The following is a 14191-nucleotide window of genomic DNA, read 5'->3' on the forward strand; positions in this document are numbered from 1 at the left end:
TGTTCTCCTCTTCTTGGGAACTTGGTTAGATCCCATGTCTGAGGCCCTGGTGGTTAGGTAGAGCCACATGGTATTCTTCACCAATGGAATGGAAGGATGTATCCCACTTTTGGGTTTAGGTTTTCAGATCATGGGGTGCCCCTTCACACTCTTTTCCTTCCCACGGGCCACTATTTAGACATGGCAGCAGTCCTAGTTCAATCATGTAGACATCCCTAGGGCACGATGGGGGCAATGACCTGGAAGGAACCTGGGGCCCTAAATGACCAAGTGGAGTCCCGTCCTATGACCCGGTTCACTCATCTCAGACCTTCACAGAAGGAAAAGATAAACCTCTTTGTTATTTGAGGCAATGCATTCTTCAGTCTCTTTGTTACAAAAGGCTAGCCTTACTCTGACTAACATAGAAATGATGATATTTGTGACGATGAATTTTTCTTCGGGAAAAACTCATGTCATTGTAGCCTCATTGGAAATCAGCTTTCATATTGAAAACTGGAAGAATTAAAAGAGTTACTATCTTAAGGCTTCAAACTGTTCACGTCCAGAATAGTTGTTTACATTTTTATATGCATTATTCACTTCTCTCTATGCCACAAAGCTCGAGACAGAACCCTGAGGCTAATCTACACACCCATGGGAAAATTTATTGTGCTTTAGCTATAATCTGAGCAATTTCTTAGTCCTGCACAGAACAGTAAGACAAACAGAGAACAGGTTTAATACCAGTGATACTATTATCAGAAAACAATTCAAGAACGTTTATGTGGCTAGAAACTGGAGTGAGTTCATACTACAGATTTTTACAATTTATGCAAAGGAATTTATATTATTAATGAAATGAAATTCTACAAGGATAAACTCAATATACTTTTCTCAGTCTGCCTTTCTGGAACTTTGTGCATTAACTGACGTGATTACTCACCCCTCACCCTTTCCTAAAACTCTCTCCTTTCTTAGCTCTCCTAACATCACTACTGTGTTTGCAGTCACCACCTCCTCCCGGGATCCTCCTTTCTCTCTGTGCTATGTTACAGGTTGGCGTTTCCCAGGACTGTTTTTGGCTTTCCCTCACTCCATAGGCTCTGTGATACCAGTCAAGCTCACGGCTTCAGCTGCCATCAACATGTGAACTCTCAAATGAACCTCTACCTTCCAGCAAGACAATGCCCCTGAGTCCACACCTACACACCTTCTAGAAATGATCACTTGGATGCCTGATGACAGCTCAAACTTAGCACTGAGACCTGTCCTCATAACTTACCTCCCACTCCTCCTCCTTCTGCATTTTCTATTCCAGAGAGGGGCACCACCACGAGCCAGACACCCCATCAGAAATCTGGGCACCATCCTCTCTCTGTCTCACCCCCATCCAACCTGTCACTAAGTCCTACCGACCCCACCTGGTGCCCTTCTCTCAGATCCAAGACTTCTCTCCAACTCTGCTGCCACTCCCTGAGTTTCAGCCTCTATCATTTATTCATTCAACAAATACTTAATCGTGCTCCTCCCATGTGCCAGGCACTGTCTTGGGCACTTGGGATATAGCGGCATTGAACACTGCCCTCAGGGAGCTTAGGAGCCTGGAGAAACAGACGACATACAATGAACACTAGAAAGAGAGAGAGTGTGTGTGTTTACGCGTGCGTGCATGTATGCATGCATGCACATTAGAAGGTAACGGATGCTATGAAGCATTGATGCGTTGAGCAGGGAAAAAGGGGACCCAGGAGACTTGGGTGGAAGAAGTGCATTGTAATTGTAAGTGAAGTCTTCTGAGTGGTCTTACTGAGAAGGTGACATTTAAGCAAAGGCTTGTGGGAGGTGAGGGAACTGGCCAGCCATAAAGCCACCAGGGAACAGCTATCTGCAGAGAGGACACAGTCAGTGGGAAGGAGAGCTAGGGACAGTGTGGCTGAGGCTGAGTGAGGGTGAGGAGAGCCACAGCGGAGGGCAAAGCAGGGCAAGGGGATGAGGAAGAGCACAAGAGGCCTTGTAGGTCATTTTAAGGACTCCGGCTCGGACTCTGCGGGAAATCTTTCTTTTGGATCGCTGTCCCCACAGGAACGTAAACATCACTGCCGGCGTCTAATCCATCCTCCACATCATGGCGGTCAGAGATCTTCATAATTTCATCCCTCCATTTCCCAGCTCCCTCACTGCCTTCGCGCCTGGTGTCCACAATCCTTAGCTGGGCATTCAAAGTGTCAGATAACCTAGTCCTTCGCTACCTCTCCACTCCAGCCTGTGGGCTGAGCTGTCCACCTCCCCCCACCTTTGCACAGGTTTCACCGCCCCAGGTATCATTTATCATCATCTGCCACCTGACTTGTTCCTGCACACCCTTGAGGTCCCTTTCTCTTGGTGGCCTTCCCTGACCTGGCATCCCACCTCTCCCTCTGCCGCAAGCTGGGTCAGGCTGCCCTCTTGTGGTTCGTGCCCCTAAATATGGTTCCAAAACTACTTCTGCTTCTACGTTTTCCTCTTTGTCTCTAATACCTTTGCCGTTGCTGTCACCATTCATGCTGGCCACCATTTCCCGAGGGCTCACCATGTGCTAGGCATCAGATCTGTCTCTCAGAGGGGAGTGGGCCCCCTGGGGCAGGAGCAGCCTCTCTTCCATGAATCTTTAGAAGCCCGCTCTCCCATTAGTCTTCCAGTCCAGCCACATAACTGGTCTTACTGTTCTCCTACATGTGCAGCCCCTCCAGCCTCAGGCTCTTTGCACTTGCTGTTCTGTCTTTCTGGAACACCATTCCCCCAGATCTGCACAGGGCTGGCTCCTTCATCTTATTTAGGTGCCTGCCCACATGTCACCTCCTGTTACATGACATGGTACCTGACACATAATACATGTTTTCAAATAAAATGTAATGGGGCACCTGGGTGGCTCCATCGGTTAAGCATCTGACCCTTGGTTTCAGCTCAGGTCACGATCTCACGGTTTTGGGGATCGAGTCCCAGGTCGGGCTCTGCACTGACAGCATGTAGCCTGCTTGGGATTCTCTCTCCCTCTCTTTCTCTGCTCCTCCCCTGCGTGCACTCTCTCTGTCTCTCAAAATAAATAAATACAATTTAAAAAAATAATAAAATAACGTGTTGAATACTGGTTGAATTGAATATTCTTTTCTTCCTTGAATATAGAAAACAGTATCTGATTCATATTCTTCAGTGCAGAAAAAAAGCATTTAATACACATGGCACATGTATGGCTAACAACCTTATTGCTGGCTAAATCTTGTCCTATGAGGGTTACAACAGCACCTTTGTCATGAGGCACAGGGCATTCGTGAAGAGGCAGCTTCCACTACAAAGACTCGGGAGAGCCATGGAATGTGTCACCGTGAAGGGAAACACGGGGCTGCTCCCTTGCACCGACATTGGCACTGATTACTCAGCTCACTGCAAGCCTGCCTGCTGGCCCCGATAAACCCTGTCACTAGACTGAAGTAGCAGACACAGTCCAGGATCCACCACCTTTAAGATGCCATAAAAATTAATGATTCTTGAAGCTGAACTAGCACCTGGGAAGGCACAGGCACAACTGGTGACCCAGACCCCACAGTCTCAGGGGATTCAGAGGCTCAAAGTGGGTCTCTGTCACTGGGAGTCCTGCTCACTCTTACTCTAAGTGGGTATTTATAATTTTTTTTAAATATTGTATTTATTTTTTGAGAGAGAGAGAGAGAGAGAGAAAAGGAAAGAGTGTGAACGGGGGAGGGGCAGAGAGAGAGGAGGACAGACGATCCAAAGTGGACCCTGTGCTGATAGGCTGATAGCAGCCAGCCTGATGCGAGGCTCGAACTCACAAACCGTGAGATCATGACCTGAGCCAGTCGGATGCTCAACTGACAGAGCCACCCAGGCTCCCCAAGTGGGTATTTATAATGACAAGTCAACTTCATGTTTTTAAAAGTAGAATTAATGAAATGACATTATTTAATTAAACATGCATACTCCACCCTCTTTCCACAAAAGACTTAAAGCAGCTCTTAAAGATACAGAATGTTCAATAAAAGTAGGCCAAAAGATCAAGGCCAGAGAAAATGAGGGCAGAAGCAGCCAGGGCAGCTGGTCCCCAGAATAGCGTCTCTCAAATGGGAGCTCCAGAAATGGCCTGTCAGAGGGCCCTGTCCTGGCTATGACAGAATGAGGGACCTTGGGACCTGCCCTGGCCTCATGACCATGACCACTCAGAGTGGGAAAGAGGCCAGGCCCCAGAAGGCCTGCAGGCTGCTGCAGTAAATGAAACATCATCGTTTGTAAACCTCTCAGTATGACCAGCTCAGTGCTTAGTCCGTCCCCTTAGTCAGACTTCATGAGGATGGACTATTCAAGGGATGGACTATTGTCCCCATGTGCCAGGACAGAATACTGAGGCTCACAGAGGTGAAGTGATTTTCCCTACAACCAAAAGGTCACAAAGTCCTCAGAGGATTCCAGGGCAGAGGCTGAAATCAATTGAGGCACTTGATTAGCAATTATGACTTGTGATTCTCACCAAGGTCCTGAATTCACTCAGCAACCAACCTAGTCCACCTACTTTATGCCAGGCTCAGACTGGGCACCAATGATACAGGAAGGAGCAAGACCCAATGCCCTTAAGGAGCCAGTGATGTGGGAAGGGCACAGATAATCATGCCGGAAGACAGGCTGCGAAGCATGTAGGTGCAAAGGGGAGGCCCTGCCCACTGCCAGGGGGCTATGCCCAATGGGTACCTTCTCCAGGAACAGCGAGGGTAGCCTCCAGAGCCTTGAGGTACTCAGGGACCCTGCAGCACTAGCTGACTGGTCTGGGGACAGACTCCTGGTCTGAGCCAAGCCACTGAAATTCTCACATCTGGGAATGTGAAGCCCAGACAGAAAAAGAGGAGCAGAAGCCGGGAGTCACCAGGGTAGAAGCGTGGAACTGTCCACAAACTCCCTGAGGCTGCCCTGAGGTTGCCCAACTCAGAGGTCTTTTCCTGTCCATTCCTGGGCAGTTCAAAGGGCAGATATCCAAAGTCTGTGCCAGTGGAGAAAAGCCCCTTCTCTGAGCTGTCCTCCCTGCACCTCACCCAATTCCTCCAGCCAATCCCCCAATCCAGAAACCAAAGGGTTAACACCCGGCACAGCAAGTGGCCTCTACCTTTGCCCTCGTCCTAAGGCCAGTTTAGGTCTGGTCATTAAATATTTTGCTTTGAGACCCTTCCTATACATCCCTCTTCTCAGTTTAAGTGAGGCAGTGGCAGTGCCCAATACAACCAGAAACTCGTCCTCACACACCAGGAGAGGTTTCACAGAGGAGGCAGCTTCTCAGGGGAGCTCCTGAGGAGCTGTAGGAGTGGGTCACACAGGGACGGGGCAAGCAAGCTAAACAGCAGGTACACAGGCTTGCAGGGGTGGGGGGCCGCCAAAAGGTGGGTAGAGCAGTACAGAAGACCCCAGGGGAAGGGTTGGCACAGAAGGCTAGAGACTGGGGGAAGAAAGCCAGTGACTGCATGGCCTTCTGACAGGGGCCAGCCTCAACCCTGGGGCTCTACCAACTCACGGGACACTGGGACCTGCACCCATGCTTGCTAAATACACAACAGATGACACAAGCGCCCAGGCTGTGAGCTTTGTGACCTCCAGCAGGAAAGGAGAAAGTGCATGGAAGCCTATAGTCATATGGTATTTCATGATGTGTTTACATCGAATGGTTCACTCCCTCTTCCCCATGATCTTGGACAGTGAGAAGCCTGGAGGCGCAAATAGTTAACCTGAAACCCCTGGCTCCACACTGCCATCCACTAGAAAGAACAGGCCTGGCTGCAGACAAGCAACCCATGGTTCTGCCAGAGCAGCCCTGCCCGAGGCAGGCTGGCACCCAGAAGCATTCCATCCAAATAACGTCTTCCCCACTGGGCACTGCCCTCCATCTCCTCTGCTCGTTCAGTAAATCTCAAGCCATGTGGTGCGCCCCCAGACACATTTGCAGAGGCCTGGCTCGTCATTTCATTAAAAAAAATTTTTTTTTAATGTTTTATTTATTTTTGAGAGAGAGAGAGAGAGAGAGAGAGCGAGAGAGCAGGGAAAGGGCGGGGGGGGGGGGGGGGTGGGACAGAAGACCCGAAGCAGGATCCGTGCTGACAGCAGTAAGCCTGATGTGGGGTTCGAACTCATGAGCCATGAGATTACGACCTGAGCTGAAGTCGGACACGCAACTGACTGAGCTGCCCAGGTGCCTCTCGTCATTTCATTTTAGAGCTCTGCCATTTTCTTTTTTTTAACATTTAAACATTTTTTTTTAAATGTTTTATTTACTTTTGAGAGACAGAGAGACCGAGCATGAGTGGGGGAGGGCAGGGAAACAGAGAGAGGGAGACACAGAATCCAAAGCAGGCTCCAGGCTCTGAGCTGTCAGCACAGAGCCCGATGCGGGGCTCGAACTCAGGATCTGTGAGATTGTGACCTGAGCCGAAGTCAGATGCTTAACTGACTGAGCCACCCAGGCACTCCTAGAGCTGTGCTATTTTTATACTCAAAATTTCCACTCTCTGTTGAATTATTTTTTACCCTAAGGGTTCCCAATCAAGAACGTGCTGTCTCTATTCCCACGAACAATTAAATGGTTGAAGTATATCTTACATTTATATGGCTCTGCAGCTGGTAATGCACATTCCCCTCTGTTATTTCACTTCATTCCTCACCCAGACCCTGCACGGTCAGCACGGTCATTCTCATTGCAGAGATGGGAGGGGGAGGCTCAGAGACTAAGGGACTTACCTGCTGCCCCCAAAGAGAACAGCTGAGCCTGAGGACATCCAGCCCAGTGTTCACTGCACTGTGTCCCAGCTTTTCCTCAAACTGAAGAGCACAGGTGAGGAGAGCAGACCTCACACAGGCCTGGACCCAAATCTCAACTTATCTGCTGTGTGTGGCCTTACACAGGTGTCCTTGCTTCTCTGGGCCTCCTCCTTCGCAACTCTGAAATGGCAATTAACACTCAGGATTGTTCTAAAGATCAGGCTCCTGGCGAATGGTCTGTGCTCAGCGAGTGTAGGTTACTCCTGGCCTGTGTCATTCTCCAGTCAGCACTGTGACTGAGACGGAGGGAACAGATTCTTGAAAATGACTTTTAGAAAAAGTGCAATTTACCTGTTAGCCAGCAGAGTGCAGTCAATTTCTGGTCGCTTCGTTTTGGGAATGACATACAGCGGGTACCTGTCCCCGTGTCGAATGAACACATGCACGGAGACCAGCTTAAAATGATGCGGGGCGTGACCTGTGGGAGAGGAGCATGTGTCCTGGTTAATGCACAGGAAGTGTGGATCCTTTCCACTCTGCAGAAGTGGGGAGGGATGACCATGGTAAGAGGGTGCCATGCTGGGGGGTGGGGGTGGCTCACAAGGCAGGCGGAGGAACATGACAGGGCTGGTTATACATGTCTCAGGCCTCCAGAAGTAACGGGGAGCCTCTGGGGGTGTGGCTGGGGGCTGGAGACCAGTGAAATGGGGGCATGTCGATTCGTGGGGCCTCCCTCACATCCACAGACTAGGGGGAGGCCCACAGAAGTACTGGAAACGATGATTTCTGCTTTAAACCTCCATGAAACAAATCAGGTCACTGATTTGTTGAGAAAAATATTCAACATCATTCTTTGATACACTTTCGAAAAAGCAAAACTCAACACAGAAATCATAGTTTCCTGCACGTTTACTACAATGCACCAACAGAGCATCCAGCATCCTGTGGATTTCCTAAGCCCTGAGAGAGCTTACTGGAAAAGAGGGGAGCTGGGGGGGTGATGCCCTAGAGCCCGCCAAGCCCACCTTTCCATCTCTGGTGTCTCACCGAAAACCATGATGGCAAACATTTGCAGAGGGCTTATCCTGAGCCACGTGCTATTCAAAACAGTTACTTCAGGCCTCGGGCAGCCCTGTGAGTAGGTACTGCTGGTTACCCCCATTCAGCAGAGGAGGAAGCTAACTTGGGAACTCATTCAAGGGCACGACCTAGTGGCAACCGCAGGATTTGAGTCCAGGCCGTCTGGCTCCGTACCGTGGCGCTATGCTGCTTGAAGAACTAATTCCCAGAGGGGTGCTGGGTACCAAGTTAGGCGGCACAGGCAGACCTACCTTCCATGCTGCGCTCAGCCACACTGGGGATGTTGCAGTACAAAAGAGCTTCGTAAACGGGGTCCATCACGGGAGGCTCGGTCACTGGGTCAGGCATGATTCTCTTTCGACTCTTGCTACTCACTCCATTCTTAGCTGTGGAGACCGGGGTCAGGTGGACTGCAAGGAAGGCAAGGCAGGTCATGGCACGTGCAGTCACAGGAGGGACCAGGCCGGCTGGAGGGGCCCAGGGTGTGGCTAGATTTTCACTGAGCGACTATGCTCTCCCACAGCATTAGGGTGGCTTTAGTCCAGCAAGAAGTCAGCTTCTCATCAGGAAATGTGCCCTGCCTCTTTCTTAATGCCATTATCTTTTTCTGACCAATAATTACCTGTGCAACCACGGGTGGGCCACCCCAGAGAAAGGCGCCTCACTCACGGTGGTAAAGGAAGAACATGCAAACTGAATGCTTCATTCCTAACACCCTTTGAATTCTAGGAAATACCAGGGAGGAAAACCATCACCTATGGAGTGCCTACGAAGTGCGAGATGTGTTGTCTGACAGATCTCATTTGATATCACCTGCTTTGCACTTCGAGGTTCCCAAGAGCCTGATCCAGACATCACTCATTAATCCTCACAAGTCCACTTTATAGAGAAGAGAGCCTAGAGCCCAGGGGGAGACTGAGGCAGCTGCCTAAGGCATATGTGGTGGATGGAACCGCATCTCAAGCTCACTCCTCTGCCTCCAGGCCAGGTTCTCCCTACCAATCTTCTGTAGGTCATACATGGGTCCTGCAGTCTGTCCAGCTAGCATCCCCCTTTCTGTTGATGAACTGCTCCTTCCTCTCCTGGTTGTGGCTGAACTGTCAATCACAGTGTCTCTGACCCTTGGCTGGGGTGGACATGTGACTGAGTCAACGAGGACAGTGATGGGGCAATTCGTCTCCTTTTCCTTGGCAGAGATGCTGTGCAAACACTGGAAAAGGGTCTCTTTTGTATGATGATCTCTAAGAATGGAAACCTGGGCCTGCCCAACCACCTATCCATCCTCAGACAGCCTCTGCTTGCTGTAGAAGCTAATGATACTAAGTACAGACAAGCAGACCAACAAATGCAGAGACTGAGAGAGAGACAGAGAGAGAGGAGAGGGAGGAAGGGAGGGAGACCTGAGGATATCCATCCTTTGAGACCCTGGATGATGTGGATGAAGGCAGAACCTCTCTTAGAGGTCCCAGTTATATATACATCTTACATAACCCTTCTTGCTTAAGCTATTTTGAGTTGGGTTTTCGACACTTTCAATCAAATGAGTCCTGATTAACAGACTTTTATGAATTACTTATAAGCGGATTAAGTCCATCTTCTGGGACAATGGTCTCCAACCTTTCCGTGTATGGGGAACCTCTCTGCAGCATCACAGATTTTCTGGAACTCTCTATACAATGATAGTGGCATTTTTAGCATCCACCCACTGAGAAAATGCACAGAAATAGGTGTGCCCATGCACCATTTCTAAAAGGTTTATTAATCACCACCATAATATACATACATACATTTGAACAATAGCTAAAACAGGACCCAATCACCAATCTAAATCCATTTAAATTCCCTAATTTACTCTAAAAATTCTTTTTCTTTTAAAATTTATTTATTTTTGAGACAGAGAGAGAGAGGGTGGGAGGGAGGGGGAGAAGAAGGGAGAGGGGGAGGGAGAGGGGCAGAGAGAGGAGGAGACACCGAATCCGAGGCAGGCTCCAGGCTTTGAGCTGTCAGCACAGAGCCTGATGTGGGGCTCAAACTCATGAACTCATGAACTGCAAGATCATGACCTGAGCTGAAGTCGGATGCGGAAAGGACTGAGCCACCCAGAAGCCCCTACAAATTCTTCTAAATAAATACTTTAGACTTCCCTTTGGCAAACCAATGTTATAAACAAAAGGAAAGGAACATATATGCAACATGCCTAACAGACAAATTATTAATATCCAAAATGCATACGAGCTCCTGCAACCATAAAATCAGCAAGGGATATAAGCGGGCCAAGTACAGAAAAATAAATACCAATGGCAATAAGCATATGAAAAGATGTTCAACATTATTCATACTTAAATACAAAATAAAACAACAGGATGTGACACCCTGCCAACAGACTAGAATATCACGTTTTAATAATCCTGTCAGTACCCGCACGGGTGTGAAGCTGCCTTCCACGTGCTGCAGGTGGCAGTGGAAACTGGAACCTTTGGAAGAATTTGGCAGCATTCACCAGAATGTTCTATGTGCTTTATCCCTGATCCCATTATTCTACAACTTGGAAGCTACTCAACAGAGGTATCAATTCGAATCACAAACAGGTATGGCCACGGAAATTCACCACAGTGCTGTTTGTAATAACAAAAAAGGGATATAACAACTAAATATCCATCATGAACAGAACAGAATGCTGCATCCATATTGGGGAATATTCTGCCATGACTAAACAGAATGGAAAAGAATCAAAGGTAAATGAAGCGAAGTGAATAAACCAAGTCACTAGATAAGAAAAAAAACCCCATAAATGTATGAATCTACAAGCATATTATGTAAGTGCATAAAAAATGTCTATAAGGACATCCTGACAACACAGCAGTGGTTTTTTCTGGGGAACAGGGGTATGGGGTGTGAAGAAGTATTTTTACTTGTTTTTCCATAAATTTCCATATTGTTTTATGTATTTCACACACACATACTCACAGTAAGCATATGTTATACATATCCGATATGTATAGACATATATGTATCCTGCTATAATGTCTTGATACACTATTAGCAGAATAGTATCAGCATAGTTATTAGCATATTTTCATTCATTACTTGTATTACTTGTACTAAAACAACAATAAAACAACAATCACAGAGCTACAGAGTTGGCTCTTCCCCAATTCAAAATTAGCTCTTTGGTCCTACAGCAACGTTCTTCCCCACACCTGGAAGGGGCCAGAACTGCTAACACACAGCTCGGGTGTCTGGAGGTAATTTACTCTGGGGGAATTTGTGCCAGAGCAAGCGAATGAGAAAAGTATATGTCTGAGGGCAGCATCTTAATGACCCAGCAATTCTGGCCGTGCGGCAGCCCTCAATCCTTAACTCTGATCTTTTACGGAACGGTGCCAGATTCTGGCTTCTTAACCCTGCCTGTGGGCACACTCCCTTGGAGTCTGGGTCAGAGACAGGTGAAGCTAAGGACACATGATGGTAGAAGTGACACAGAGACTGGGGGCCATTGGTCCCTGGGCATCCCAAAGTCCCCACAGTTTGCTACTTTATCTGTAAGCACATAGGGTAAGGCCTATGGGGGCTACCACTTGGGAACTGCTATATACTGAATGTCTGTGTCCCCTTAAAATTTGCATGTTGAAATCCTAACCCCCAGTGTGATGATATCTAGAGGTGAGGCCTTTGGGAGATGATTAGGTCAAATGGGATTAGCATCCTTATAAATGAGACCCCAAAGAGTAACCCCGACCCTGCCCCTCTACCGTATGAGATTGCAGAGAAAAGATGCCTTCTAAGAGGCGGGTCTTGACAGACGCTGAATCTGCTGGTGCTTTGGTCTTGGACTTCCCAGTCTCCAGAACTGAAAGTAATACATTTCTGTTGTTTAAAAGCTACCCCGTTTGTGGTATTTTTCCTAAGCAGCCCATGGAATAAGAAGGAACCATAGTAGCTGGGTTCAAATGACTCATTCATAACCCCGGGAAGCAGTGGTTTGAAAGACTGGGTAAAAATCACAGACCTTCCATCCAGAAAGACTGTATCTGCTGCTTCTTCCTCTGACATCTGGGCCTGTCAACCTCACTCACTAGCTTCTGATAGCACCCTGTGCTGTTTACACCTTCCTGAATCATCAGAATGCAGGGCCAGGCCACATGGGGCCCTTTGACGGGTCCTCCACACACTAGACGTGTTGGGGAGGTTCTGATGCACAGAAGCCTGGGGTGAGACATCTCCCCCAGATCCACCCTCCTGCATACTCGCCCCTAACCTGGTTCTCACTGTCCTGAACTGCTCAGAGCTGTCCCCACTACCACAGGTGTTTCTCAACCACACTCCCCCCTTTACATCTAATTACCCTCATCTCACCGCTGCCCCCCAAATCTGGCCAACTCCATAAGGATCCCAGGGTCACCCCTCCAGGAATCCCACCCTGACATCCCTCTTCCATGGGCCCACCTGGTTCTTGCTGCCATCTTGGCTCGCACCACAGTACCCATAAGCAGGGCTGTCCACAGTTTGTCAACCTGCCACCCCAAACATCTTGAGGGTTAGAGCTATGTCTTTTTCCCATTTATAATACTGCCCATCGGACCAGCACAGGGCAGGCCCTCCATAAATGGCTTGCTGAGCTGGAGGACTGCTCTGAGCCAGGGACTGTGCTCTCTGCTTTTGATGAAGTGTCTCACTGGGCAGAGAAAAGAGATATAAGGGCCCAGGGTCAGGATCAGATCATTACTTACCAGCACAGGCCTCTAGGCTGTAAGCCCCTGTCTGGCCTTGGGCCTCAGGCCGCTTCAGTTACTTTGACAACTTCAGTGATCCACAGGATCAGCAGGTAGTCTCACAGACAGATGTCTGCTGCCAGCTCATTACCTGGGAGTCACTCTGACTTCCATACGGACAGGCTAGTGTCCTTCCTTGAGGGCACCAAGCCAATGCCCATGGTCTCTAGCTCATCTCCCCATATCAGGGCTCTGGCCCAGGGCAGAGAATAAAAATCTACCTGTACACTTGGCCTTTTCCCACAAGGTCTGGCCTTAACCCCCTGTATGCAAGCCCTTTACAGGTGCTTCAAATCTGACTTGACTGAGTACTGTGCCTCCCCTCCGCACCTGTGTTCCTGACCCAGATCACCTCCTGTCCCTCCCTTCTGTGGAGTGGCACCTCCCCCCATGCCAACCCTGTGGCCTGATGGGGGGCTGTCATGCTGCTCCTCCAGGGCTCCGCCCTTGCCAAGCTGACTGGGGTCCAGGGATAGGGACCTGAGTCTAGCCAACTGTGCCAATAAGGGCCCTGTCCAGGAAAGAAAGGCTTCCTCACATGAAAGGAGCAGTTTCACAAGGACTCAGGTGGCCTCCTGCCATCCCTACCCTAGGCCCTGGGCTGTAAGATGTCCCCTACTGTCCCTGTGCTTGTGTCATTTATTTGTCAGCTCTTCCTCTCGTTACACGGGCACCTGGAAGGTCCAAGGCCCAGGTGTCACAGACCCAGAGGTGTCCGCGTGGACTGAAGCACAGCAGGGCTGAAGTGCTGGCTCACCTCTCCACCAGTGGCTCAGCTGCCTGAGTTACACCACGGACTGCAGCGGCAGAGAACCTCATCGGGCCAAAAGAGTGGCCCCTCCATCTCCTTTTTACCCTCCTAGCTCCAGGGCCTGCCTCACCATCAGCCCTGGGCTGGTCATCTCCCTGGGGGACTGCAGTCACCTCTTTTGTGGGGCTCCTCCTTTCCAGGGCCACTGAAGTCTGTCCTCAGTCACCCTTGCTGCCCATGGTTCTGACTGCAGACAGGTGGTACGGGACTGGGGGCCACTGAGTCACAAACCTGGGTTCAAGTCCCAATTTTGTTACTTCCTAGCCGCGTGACTTTGGGCAAACGTTCCTGCCTCACTATGTTTTATTCCCCTCACCTGTAAAATTAAGATAATGGCATCCCTACCACAGTGGTGGCACGGATGACCGAAGACCTCGCCTGTGGAACACCATATAGTGCCTGCAGTGTGGCAAGGGATAAGAAATGTTATTTGCATGTCTGGCCCCTTGAAATGATTATTCTGGCTACTTCCAGGCTCTTAAAAGGTGCTCTCTTTAACTCAGGATCTGGAAGCGATACAGACCCTCTGTGTCCACACCTTTCACAGAAGCACAATGAACCAGTCTCCCTTCTCCTCTCGACTACTCAATTTTAGGAGCTTTTCTGACTCCTTTAAATACATCCAGCATATCCAAGATGACACCTTTTTTTTTTTTTTTAAGTAAGCTCCATGCCCAAAGTGAGGCTCAAACTCATGACCCCAACATCATGAATCGCATGCTCTACCAACTGAGCCAGCCATATGCCCCCAAGGTGGTAC

General features: G+C 49.1%; 1 protein-coding gene across 6 annotated transcripts in view; it reads right to left on the minus strand.

The window, feature by feature from the left end:
- The window catches only part of PXYLP1 (2-phosphoxylose phosphatase 1), a 78020-nt gene that overhangs the window by 16935 nt on the left and 46894 nt on the right, over positions 1–14191 (minus strand). For all 6 annotated transcript variants that reach the window (XM_060638800.3, XM_060638803.3, XM_060638801.3 and 3 more), the window contains 2 exons: positions 8100–8258; positions 7120–7246 (listed from right to left, as the gene is read on the minus strand). In XM_060638800.3, the coding sequence (XP_060494783.1) occupies positions 7120–7246; positions 8100–8258 (286 nt within the window). The remainder of the gene's footprint in view (positions 1–7119; positions 7247–8099; positions 8259–14191) is intronic.

This window comes from Panthera onca, chromosome C2 (assembly GCF_046562875.1).
Source record: "Panthera onca isolate mPanOnc1 chromosome C2, mPanOnc1 haplotype 2, whole genome shotgun sequence".
Classification (NCBI taxonomy): domain Eukaryota; kingdom Metazoa; phylum Chordata; class Mammalia; order Carnivora; family Felidae; genus Panthera; species Panthera onca.